General features: G+C 34.2%; 1 protein-coding gene across 1 annotated transcript in view; it reads right to left on the bottom strand.

The window, feature by feature from the left end:
* Positions 1 to 13,557, bottom strand: part of LOC111513363 (uncharacterized) — a 203,706-nt gene that overhangs the window by 12,614 nt on the left and 177,535 nt on the right. Inside the window, exon 12 of the mRNA XM_074175350.1 lies at positions 3,280 to 3,527. Coding sequence (XP_074031451.1) covers positions 3,280 to 3,527 — 248 coding nt within the window. The remainder of the gene's footprint in view (positions 1 to 3,279; positions 3,528 to 13,557) is intronic.

Genomic DNA, 13,557 nt, shown 5'->3' with positions numbered 1-13,557 from the left:
AGTTATATATAACAGTTTGATCTTCCTCTTGAAGATGATCACTTGGTGATCGAAACACGTGTCGAGGTGTTAAATAACGGTTTGGTGTTGGGAAAACACTCCAGTAATTTTCATTACTATACCAAGTACAATAAAGCGTATAGTAACACCGCATCATCCTCATTCATTATCACTGTAATGTATTAAAACTGTTCATTACCTGTTGAAAATTTTTCAACTACGCCTTTGTTTAATTTTTGTTTTTTAAATAGTTATTGAGGAATGTATATTTTATGTTTCACTTTACTACCAGAGAATTTTCATTCCATGACGGGATTCAGTCTTATTGTAGATAGTGTGTAATATAGGGGTGCAATGACAATCTGTGTTTCATTGTCCCTTTTGAACACTATAATCACCATATCAAAAATCCTCGTTTCAATTTTGCTCTGATGAAAATCAATTACAACAAATGCACACTGTTGTAATGTAGAAACATCAGCAGATTCATTCATGTTTGGTGGAACAAAACTCTCTTGAGGTTCTATTCTTTTCCAATAACTCCACGTGAAAAAATTAACTCCCAAAATATTTTTAAATACTTAAGTCATTATAGTCACACAAGTTCGAAGACGTTTCTGTTGATTTATAGACATTTATTAATTTATTTTTTCATATTGTCATCTACAGTATGACTTATTTCATCGGTATCTAGGGCATCCAAGCTTGCAAAACATTTGAGGTTCACGATTATCGCGATGTTCCCTGCATATCCTGTAGGATATTTCGTTATGAGATGAATATAACCACTGTTACTGTTGTTGTTTTACCAAAATCATGAATTGTTCCATGATGAAATTACGTATGGAGTATCCTCAGAATCTTCTGTAATTCTCTTACGGAAAACCGTAAGAGAATTACACTCAATTCAATTGAGCAAATTTTGGATAAACTGGAGAAAAAGGAAATAAAACAATTTTGTCAAGTTATTCACAAAGATATTGAAGAACAAATCATATTCTTATTGACAGTATCCAAGCTATACAAGATGGCATTCACAAAATTTTTAATTTGTCTTCAAAAACCACCACTAATTTTATTTCTTCATCAGCTCTTCAGTTCGAATTCTGAATCGCTCTATGAATACACATATAATTCAATTTTTTCAAATCACTTCCGAAAATGGAAAGCATTACATTCCATTCGCAAAATGTTAACTTTGATATATCACGCTTCTACTAGGTACTCTGTATATAGATGATCAACTGAAATAAACCTAGTACATCGATGAATTTCATTAGTTCGGACTTCTATTGTCCAATGGAAAAAACCAAAAGAATCGAAAGAACCAATTCAAATGACAAAATAAAAAGTGAAAAATAGAACAAATAAACGAAAAAAAAATTAAAATTTAGACATTCCAAGCCAAGTGACTTCACGACGTTTCGGTTGTTAGTATCCTTAATCGTCTAATTTCTCCAAGACATGACTATTTACGGGTCATTCGGGTACTTTTACTCATCTCATCTTTCCGTTTCACCAGTTTAGGGGGAGATGACCAGTGTTCTTCTCTGTGTATGATCTCAGCTTGGGAGTACTTGATGTCATGTTGATAAGTCAAAACAAGCTCTGCTATTCCTGATTTGCTGGTTTCCCTTGCTGTGTGTGTTTCTTGTGCTCGGCAATGCGGACTTTCAATGACTTCTTAGTTTCACCGATAAAGGATTTTCCGCACTCACAAGGTATCCGGTAAATGCAATTCTTCGAATTGTAGTCCATGTTTGGTGGCCTGGTTTTCGTGAGGCTTTTACGGTTGGTGTTTCCAGATCTAAAGCAGGTTCTGATGTTATACTTGGACCCAATTCTTCTCATCCTTTCCGATAATCCTCTGATGTAGGAAAGTGCAAGCACTGGTTATGACGGCTTCTCCTCTGATGTAGAGATTGTGCTTGCACTTTTCTACATCAGAGGATTATCTAAAAGAATAAAAATAATTGGGTCCAAGTACAACATCACAGCCTCACGAAAACCAGGCCACCAAACGCGGACTGCGATTACAAGAATTGCATTTACCACATACCCTGTGAGTGCGGAAAATCCTATATCGGTGAGACTAAGAGGTCATTGAATGTTCGCATTACCGAGCACAAGGAACAGACACAGCGAGGGGAAACCAGCAAATCGGAAATAGCAGAGCATGTTTGGACCAATCAACCTCGAGGGGTTTCAAGCTGAGATCATACACAGAAAGAAACACTGGTTTAGGAGAAAATTCAAAGAAGCCGCATACATGGTGTTCAACAACGCATTTACCCAAGTTAGCGTAGAGATTCACAACATATGGGAACCCATAATTAAGCGAAAAATGGCCAACTCCCGCCAAACGGTGAAGCGGAAAGAGGAGATGAGTGAAAGTACTCGAATGATCCATAGAATAGTCATCTCTCAGAATCAGTCCAGTCATCACTCGAAGACGATTTTGGATACTAACAACTGAAACGTTGTGAAGTAACTTGGCTTGAAATCTCTTAATTTTTATTATTCGTTTTTTAATTGTTCTATTTTTCACTTGTATTTTATTTCACTGTTATTTCATTTCAGGGTTTTTTGCTTAATATAATTGATATTGTAAGCAATTTTTTCAATTTTTCATTTATATTGGTTCTTTCAGGGATTCTGAATCATTTTATATTATACTAGACAATGGAAGTCCGAACTAATGAAATTCATCATGAAACATTGTCAACCACCTTCAAACAAACACTAATATATCGATATTTTGAATGAAAAACTTTTTGATAATTTCACTTCTTTATCTTATACTTCTGATCTAACTCGATGGGAGCTGTATAAGTTATGTTTTTATTGACTACATCTTAAAAACTTTCGTCGCTCATTTTTAAAGTTACTGAATTCAATGAAAGTTTGTGAATGAAGTGAAAAGTATAATTTTCATCATGGCCATTATTCTCTTTGCTACAAGAAAGACCTTTCTGGAACAAAAAATTTCACTAGTTGTTAGATTGTTTCTTTGATTAATTATTTCAAAGTGGAAAATACTTTGGCTTGTATATTTTTCTTCATTGATGACAAACGCATACAGTGCATAATAACGAACAATTATTTCGAATATAATTCATCGAAAAGGTTAATAATATCAAATGAAATGTTTAATTTGTTGAAACATGTCAAATAAATATATCACCAGTCATCAACTCCATTTTGAAAATTTCAGTGCAACTAAAGAAATCACTTTGAATGGTTTGACCACCAGGTAAAAAAAGGTTTGGTTCATTTTACCTCCTCGCTAACTCCAGCCACATTACAGGATATTCTCCCACCTCCTTTCCATAAAATTCAACTACGATCATCCTTGGCAACTCTCTTCCTAGACGATCGATCTCGACCTTGTCCAGAACGAGCCCGTCGACAGTGTGTTCACGATTTTCTTTGAGATGCCAACCTTCGGAGAACACTTCGACGAGATGATCTCGTCTGTAGGTGTTTTCATAAGGACATATCAGAGCCGAGAAGAGGGATGTGTGAACCTATTAAACAAAACAAAATTGGGTTTTTTATTAACGCTAACAAATTGACAAACAGATAAAAGAAAATGTAATTTTCAGTAATGAAAACCTGAACCTATGAATGAGTTTGAAGGTTTCAATTTCTATGAATACCTTAGCTTAAGTTTTAATTATGCATAAGGCTATTCAAATTTATGGGATCTCGTAAATAGTAAGGCAGGTTACACACTGATGCGACACAACTGACACGACTGACTCATACATCCCGCTTTGGGCGAGACAGTCACGATTTCTGGGAGTCTGTCCCGAGCTCCGTCACGCTGGAACCCGCTGTGAAAAAAATCTACTTTTTTTAGCCTACTTTACATAGAAACGGTACTAATAAATGTAGTAATGTTCATTTTTTTGCATTCTTATCGGTTACTGAGAAAGCACTATTGATATTATTCTAACTACGAAGGACGAGTAATAATATGCCAAAAAGTTCTGGAATATGTTCTAAATAGATTGTAGTTCATTGTAGTAACAACAAAATATCACTATATTTTATATTCTTTTGAACTGTAGCAAAAAAGCTACTATAACAAGACTACAAATCATAAAATAACAATTGTCCTCAAACTACAAACGATGAAGTTAATTGTAGCTGAAATTAGATGTTTGTAGTTACCATTAAACACATCTTTCTTGTGCATTGTTAGTCGTACGTCGTAGTTTGAATAGTATCAATAGTGCTTTCTCAGTAACTGATGAGACTTCAAGAAAATGAACTCTAATTCATCAGCATCGTTTGTAGTTAAAATTTTGTTTTTGATTCACTACAAATGCAGTTTGAAAATACTCGATTTTATTTCATTCATTTTTGATTTGTTTAATAGTAACTACAAACATCTAATTTCAGCTACAATCAACTTTATCGTTTGTAGTTTGAGGACAATTGTTATTTTATGATTTGGAGTCTTGTTATCGTAGCTTTTTTACTATACTTCGAAAGATTATAAAATAAATTAATATTGTGTTGTGACTACAATAAACTACAATCAATTAAAAACCTATTTCAAAACTTTCTTGCGCATTTTTACTCGTATGTCGTAGTTTGAATAGTATGAATAGTGTTTTCTCAGTAACTGATGAGACTACCATGAAATGAACTCTACTACATTCATCAGCATCTCTTGTAGTTAAAACTTTGTTTTTGATTCACTACAAATGCAGTTGGAAAATACTCGATTTTATTCCATTGACTTTTGATGTGTTTAATGGTAACTACAAACATCTTATTTCAGCTACAATCAACTTCATCGTTTGTAGTTTGAAATTGTTATTTTATGATCTGAAGTCTTGTTATGTTAGCTTTTGTGCTATACTTCAAAAAAATTTAAAATAAATTAATATTGTGTTGTTACTACAATAAACTACAATCAATTTAGAACCTATTTCAAAACTTTTTAGCGCATTATTAATTGTATTTCGTAGTTTGAATAATATCAATAGTGCTTTCTTAGTAACTGATGAGACTACCAAAAAACGAACTCTACTACATTAATCAGCATCGTTTGTAGTTAAAATTTTGTTCTTGATCCACTACAAATGCACTTGAAAAATACTCGATTTTATTTCATTCATTTTTGATGTGTTTAATGGTAACTACAAACATCTAATTTCAGCTATAATCAACTTCATCGTTTGTAGTTTGAGGACAATTGTTATTTTATGATTTGTAGTCTTGTTATAGTAGCTTTTTTGATATAGTTCAAAAGAATATAAAATATAGTAATATTTTGTCATTACTACAATAAACTATAATCCATTTAGAACCTATTTCAGAACTTTTTGGCACATTATTACTCGTCCTTCGTAGTTAGAATAATGTCAATAGTGCTTCTCAGTAACCGATAAGACTACAAAAAATAACATTACTAAATTTATTAGTATCGTTTGTAGGTAAAGTAGGCTAAAAAAAAGTAGATTTTTTTCAAAGCGGGTCCCAGCGTGACGGAGCTTCTGTCCCGGTGTGCCCAGCGAGGCACACTATTGCAAACTAATAATTTAAAATGTATGTTCCCGCTCGAAATGCGTAGCATGACGCTCCGCAAGTTTTCCTTTAATATTAGTTTGCAACGAAAGTATCCATTTACTTTATAAAACAAAGAAAAGATGATACTGCAGGCGCTAAGTCTGGGTTTTAATGTTGGACATGGTGGTGCTAGGGATATAGAAAAATATTTAAAATCAGAAAAACAGCGACTTGCCGATCAAGATGCTGCTTCAAGTTTGTGAATGCTTATTTTTTTTAAGAGAACCGATTTACCGACTTCTAATAATTGGATATAGCTGCAGCTGAGAGTAAAGTCGAAGTAAACGATGTTGTGTATACTTAAAGTTGTCTGCACTCTCAAAGGCCAAAAAACCAATACATAAAAATGAACCGGCTGCGAAATAGTCCACGTGGACCGTAGAATTGGCGGTTCGTATTAGATAATTTTTATTATGAGGATGGTTATCGCCGTGTCGTGTCATCAATGTTCATTTCAGGAACTGATCGCTATTTGAATGTTCGTTATTGGTGCAGTTATAATTACTTAAAAATTTCTGTTTGAAATGTGGCGTCCTTGGACAAGCACTAATAGTAATAACGAGTGTGATAACAACGCAGACTTTTATCAGGGTAGTTGTCCAAAAGCGATGTTGAACAATGCCAAAAAAAGATACCAGTGAATACAATTCGAATGCATTTGAATATTGAAACACAGAGAGTAGAGAATTTGTTTCAATGTATATAAGAATCTACATCTCAAGTTTGATTTCGAGGGAAACAAACTATTACGAGCAACATCAGATTTGACCGAAATTCCCTTCTCAACTGTACGTAAAATAGTCAAAAACATATTAGATGTTGAGATTCCTACAATTGAAATCATGAGGAAGAAATTGAATATTTCCGGCCACAACGTGAGCTGATGTGACAAAACTCTTCGGAATTGGATAAAGATTGGACATCCCACTGAATCAACTGCAGAGAGATTCTATGACTAGTTGGAATTATTTTCATTTGCTCGTGATACTCAGACGGTTTACACCGTTCTGAAGAGACCATGCCCGGTACTGATGATGGGGCAATCACCCCGTAACCGGTCAATCGGTTGGTCGGATCGACCAAACGAAATTAATTTCTGCTTTTCATAGTGGAAAATAATTTGCGACGAATCTTCCAAATCGGAGACGTTGCACAGGTGCCTGATGGTTTTATTTCAACTCTCTGCGCGACAATAGCTGGGTGGGTTATTTGTTTTTCAATTGGGTATCTGCCACACGTACCTACAAAGTCGTAGGTCTGCATGAAAGAAAAGGGGCAACCCAGAGCATGTCACCATGTCACAATGCACCTCTTTGGAATATTAATTATTTTATATATATATATATATATATATATATATATATATATATATATATATATATATATATATATATATATATATATATGAAATTATTTGGAAATGCAGCAGCGAAAGCCTAGGTGTACTCTTATACCATTATATTTCCAATATTTCGACAATGAATATTGTCATTATCAGGGAGCTACAAGATGATGCATAGGATTATTTTCTTTGAATGGTAATATGATAAACTAGTTAATACTTACAATGTCAAGTGTGGTTGATCAGGGGAAATATTGATAAAATGTAAAATAGTTCATGGTGAGTGAAAAATATATTTTCTTACTTTATTACTATATTTTATTACTCTTCAATCACAATTTTAAATAATGTATTTAAAACACTTGACCATGAACGATTTTACATTTTATCAACATTTCGCCTAATTAACCTTACTTGACATTGTCAGTATCAACTAATTTGTCATATTACCATTCAAAGAATATAATCCTATTCATCAACTTGTAGCTCCTGATGATGACAATATTCATTGTCGAAATATTGGAAATATACTCTTATGAGAGTACACCTAGGCTTTCGTTGCATTCCCAAATAATTTCAAGGCTTTGTTCTTTTCTAGTCAGCAAAGACTACCCTGTATTTCAAATTCGATCCTCACCACTGGGATCTCGGAAACTAAGAGAGATACGAAGATGGTTAAATTGGGGACAAAGTTGCGCATTTACCTGACTAACAATGATTCGCTATTTTTATCATACGAAGACGTGAAAGTAAAGGTCGATTATTTGAAGAAAGTATTGTCTTTCAATGACTTGAATAAAACATATGTGGCGTTTTGTGGAGACAACACGAACTGCAATGCAATCAAAATTACCGCTGATTGACTTCCTGTTAATTTCGAAAGCCTCACAGTGAAAATTTACTAAATTTTCCACATCTATAGGGTTCGAGTGGAAGCTTTGAACGAGTTTTGTGACTCTACCGAGGCAGAGTTTCACAAACTGGTGGGCTAAGGTATATCGAGGTGGTTTTCGTCAATGCCCTTGCTTGAGAGAGTTTCAGCCTTTGAAAAACTATTTTCTGAGTAGCGACAAATTCTCTGATATTTTGAAGAATTTTTTCGAAAATCCCAGCTCAGAATTGTGGTTATATTTTTGGCATGATAAACAGTACTCTTTCATGCAGCTGTATTGAAAATCGAAGGGTACGCCACTTGTGGGGTTTAGTAAGTCGTACCTATGATAAAAAAATTGTAGTGTAGGATCACAAAATAGCAGCTTCTTCAGCCGTATTAGTATTTGACATTTCGAGAATTTTAAACTTTAAAATACCGTATATGTACACACTACAGGCGTTAAAACGTTACTCACCACTCCGACCCTGTAACGATATACCTGAATGAATTCTGCCAGCCGATTGCAGATAAATCTGATTGGCCAGAATAAGGAGACTTGATTATTTTACCCAATAGATACAACTGTGCGTGGTGATTATGCTTTGATAATGTATTTATCATTTTTTGGGTTACTTGGTTTGTTGGATGAATAGAGTTTAGTTTCATCAGTCTGACCCATATGGATTTCGTAGAAGCATTCACTCTTTGGCAATCCGAAAGAAGCAACCATATGACTACTTGTATGCGACTGGACATGCCTGTCGCACCGTGATCAGTTGCATTGGTTTGTGTATGTATCGTCATCATGTTTTTTATTTTAAAGCAAAATGAACGATTTTGGCAGAAGTTATAAGGTCAAGTAGATCAACGAAGGTTATTGAACTCATGCTATACACAGATCTGAATTTAACCGTGTCATGAAGTTCCCTTGCAGCTATAAACATTGTTCGTTCAAAATCTTCTACAAAATACAGGTGCACCCAGAAACGTCTTTTCTTTTTCCTACGAGAAAGTCAAGACATGATAACATTTTCGTCTTCTGACGACTCCATTTCGACTCGATTATAGTCGAATCGATTGTACAACAATGTGGAAATATCGATATCATACAACTAGTTGCATGAGTTGGTCGTGTGTGCTTCGTTGCATCAGTTTGTACGCTGCCTCAAGAGTTACAATGGAATTGTGGCGATGTTTACTATTTTTGATCACCATTAAAAATTAACCCGTGAAAACCTGATAATTTCAAAATTTAATTTTTAGCCGTATCTAGATATCATAAACGGAAACTTTCAACCTCAAGATTCAAATTTTTTAAATGGTTTCTAGTATTGCTGAGAGTCTCGCTAATTAGATGATCATCATGATTATTGTTTTTATTACAGTTCTGGCAGTAGCTTGAATGAAAACAGAAATCAATCTCTGTCACTCATTTATATTCTCATAATAAAATCAGTAAGCCTGAAATTCATTGATATCACATCTCTCTAATACTTCTAGTAAGGCTATTCTTCGTAGTGAACATGACAAAAACACTATAACCTCGCGCAAGAGTCAGGTCTCTTAAACATATATTTTGCTACAAGGTTTAACCTAACTTGCATTGGTTGTGTATTTTTATTTTAGTTCAGATCAAGTCATGTAATTGAATTGAGGCGAAATTTTGCATACTCGTTTCGTTTGGAGAATGTTTGGTTAAGTAAGTGACGCTATTCTACATCCAACATGGCGAACCGTCTAACATGGCAGATTACCTGCTTTTTATGTACCTACCTGGTTATGATATGATATATGATATGTGTATCATATAAATCAGTCTCTAAACTGGCTATAGTATATAAAGATACGTGAGAATTTTTTGATAAGAAAAGTTTTGGCTTTCTTCTTCTTTATCTATACACAAAAAATGTGGAAATCTTAGGAAATAGTGAAACATTTCTTCTTTCTTCAGCTTATATTTTGTAGCAATCCTGTGAATGAAATCTGATTCAATTCCATAACCAATGCAATACAAAATTAACAGAGAAACGTGTTTTTTGTGAAATTCAGGGTTGTTTCGAATTTTTTTTTGTGTAATTCGATGTTTATATGAAATTAGTTGTTTCAAGAGGGCTTTTTCTTGGGAAGCATTTCAGGAATACCGCGGAGAGTTATGTTTCTAAGTAGATATTACATTGATACATCCGATTCCTAACTTGCTACAGAAATAAATGAATATTGGAAATTTCGATCAAAGTCTGAAGACTGTATCGAGGAGAGATACATTCGTCTCTCCCAACGTACCTATACAGAAGATTCTGAATGCCGAAAATAACTACTTTCATTGCTGATACTGTATTGGACGATGGAGTACCGCGGCTGACACCCCAGTTGGGATATTTAACAATTCTTTCTTACTGTACATCTATCTACAACATAAAACGAACCTCATATGAAATTTCAGCCTTCCAAAATATAGCGGTACGGAAATAGAGTGATAATTTTCATATATAAACGCCCCTTGTACCCCCAAGACCTAAGAAGCAGCTACATACCAAATTTAGCTTCCTAGGAGTTACTAGTACGGAGAAAAGAGATAAATGAGTGAGTGTTAAGTCAGTGACTTTCGCGTTTATGAGTATAGATTTATACAGTGCATTCCATTTAAAACGAACCACCCTGAATAACTTTTGGTACAATGATTTTCAGGAAAAATAAAAAACACATCAAGAATACATTTTGACATATTCACATTTGATGTTACTTCCCCTATCGCAGCCCCAGAGCATTATACGGACAATTAAACAGGAGGTCACATTTTGATTTATTCGTTCTTGAGAAAAATATAGAAGCAATAAATCAGAAAAAGAGATGTTTTATTGATTTTTGAATCAAAATCTGATGACTGGACAATGAGAGAAAAAAAGTTTATAGTAAATGTTCAAAAACGTTTTCATCAACTTCCATACAAACGATCTTCCATTGCCGCCCTCACATGGTTGAGAATTTTGGGAGTTATTTCTCAGCAATGCCTCATGATATTCTCTCTCAAATCTTCTGAAGTTGTTGATTCTACCTCATACATTTTGGACTTCAAATGCCTTTATAGAAAAAAATCTACATGAGTGAGATCCAGAGAACTTAGTGGCCATTCTGCAGGACCTCTTCTGCCAATCCAGCGACCAGGAAAATAATTATCCAGAAATTGTCGCACTGGAGCTGTATGATGAGGAGGTGCACCATCCTGCTGAAAAACTATTTCGTTTTCGAATAAATTTATATCCTCCTCAATTGCCCTATTGATGCACGGTATTAGTCGATTCTCCAATATATCCAAATATTCATCACTGGTCAATTTATCAGCGATAAGAAAAGGTCCTATGATGTGATCACCTAAAATTCCTACCCAAACATTGAGTTTTTGAGGTTGTTGTGTATGAACTTCACTATATAAATGAGCATTCGTATCACTCCAATATCAAACATTTTGCTGATTCACCTCTCCATTCAAACTAAACGTACATTCATCCGAAAAACAAATTTTATACAAGAAAATCTGATGCAAGTTGATCCTGTGAGACTTTCACAAAACTCGATACGTCTATCGAAATCATCTTCGTTCAATTCATGAACTAGTCTAATCTTATATGGATGAATTTTGTACTTATGAAGGATCCTGAAAACATTTTTACAACTGATTCCTGATTCTCGAGATAAGTAAGTGAGATATTGTGAATTTTCCATCAGTCCAATGTGCCCTAAAACTGCAGTACAAATAGCTTCATCATTAACAACTCCTGAACGGTTATGCTTTTTATTGTTAACAGATCCAATTTTCATAAATTTGTTCAATAATTCCGAAACGTATTTGTGTCGTACATTTCTTCCTGGATGATTATCATTGAACATACGGGCAGCAGCTCTAGCACTATTTCCATTGTAGTAGTACAAACTCACTATTTCAATCCGTTCTAGATGCGTATACACCATTGCTTTTCAAGAATTCACAGAAACAGAAACACCAATTGTAACATCACCTGGTAGGAAATCGTCATTGTAGAACGAGACAAATTACAAAATGAAGATAATATCGAATTCAAACTTAACTAGGCATAATAAGACTTTTTGAAGTATACTTCACAAAAACACCTATGAAACCTAGATAACAGATTGTACAGAAGTCCATTCAGGGTGGCTCGTTTTTAAATCAAATAGTCTTTAGACCATAATGTATTCTACTTTGTTGAAAACTGTTCATCATGGAACATTCGATAATGCAAAACAATTGATCCATTAAAAAAATTGTGACATGCTCTGGGGGTGCGATAGGCAAAGTTATATCAAACGTGAATATGTCAAAATGTGTTCTTCTATATACTATTGTTGAGGTGCTTTTTAATTTTTCCTGAAAATCATTGTTCCAAAAGTTATCCAGATTGGCTCGTTTTCAACCCAAATAATTTGTAGCGTCCGAATCATAAGCTTCAGGCCATATGTTTTATATTTTGTTGAAATCTGCTCATCATGGAGCATCTGATAATGCTGTAACGGGTTAAATTTGCGGTAAATATTTTCTCCTTGAAATTTTGAGTAAATAATACCTTATTCTAATATCACGCTTTAATTATCAATTCGACCATATCATTTCACCCGGTAAGTATTCGAAGAAACCAATTTTTAGTAAAAGAAAATCTTATTTTTCAGCTAACTTATAGGTACTTGAGGATATATGATACCCTGATTTGTTAAAAACATTTCCTAATTTATATTGAACATGGTTTCGAATGTTTTCTTTTGGACTAATTTACCTGGACTATGGTAATTAGTTGAAATAATGAATTTTCAATTTTTGATCTCGGATTGGCCAACGGGCTACTTAAGTGTCAGAGGGGCATGCGCGTTTATCACTGAACTTTTTCAAAATAGGCGAGAATGCAATTCATTCTTCCGGTCGAGGTCAAAATTCTTTGTTCTTGAAGATCGTAGCTGGCAGCCATTGAAGAAGATTTTGAAGGGCTCGTGGAATAAAAAGTTTGTGATAACAACTCCATTGGAGAATTGTATTCCTGAGCCCGATATTAGTGGAAATTATGCCCTATATTGAACTTATGATATTGTTGATTGTGGCATTCCACTCTCTTATTGAGGATTAGAAAATTTTCATGGTTCGGAATTCATTCTTGAAATTCCATCGAATTTTTGCCGGAACGATTCCAAATTGAGGAAAACGGTTCAGCACGAAAGGAAGAAGCTACTCGGGGACTTCAATATTATCATTAGTCCACTTACAATTCACGAACATTTTGTTCACCTACAACCACCGTGGGAATTCACGCAAGTTATTGCTTCTTTCTGTTGATTTATTTTAGTGGTTTCGTTTTTTTACTGTAAGGCGGAAATTTAATGTTTTTTTTTATAAATTTTTGAATTGCGCATACGCTTGAGCTCTCGCGACGCATTATAACTTTTTGGCGACATTTGAATTTCTGCATCAAATTGGGGTCGATGTGTTATTTTGAATAGGTTGTGATACCTGCCCTTAGCTTTTGCTGAATTCATATTCATTTACCGATCGTTTCTAACCGTGGTACCTACTGTCTGGTGCTTAAATGTATATATTATGTTCTTGTCTATTTGTAGAATAATCTTTTACAATCCCGGAAAATAATTATTGATCTACGCTATCCTTTGAACTATGTATATGATTTGTTTTGCCTGGTCGAAAGTATATAATCTACTTGCTTGATTGCTTAGACTCATATCTCATATAGATACAAGT

The sequence above is a fragment of the Leptinotarsa decemlineata genome, unplaced genomic scaffold, assembly GCF_025532065.1.
Source record: "Leptinotarsa decemlineata unplaced genomic scaffold, Ldec_3_MD MMD2_tig00001019_RagTag_RagTag, whole genome shotgun sequence".
Lineage (NCBI taxonomy): Eukaryota > Metazoa > Arthropoda > Insecta > Coleoptera > Chrysomelidae > Leptinotarsa > Leptinotarsa decemlineata.
Note: the sequence above shows the minus strand (reverse complement) of the source record. Positions and strands in the feature narration are given on the sequence as shown.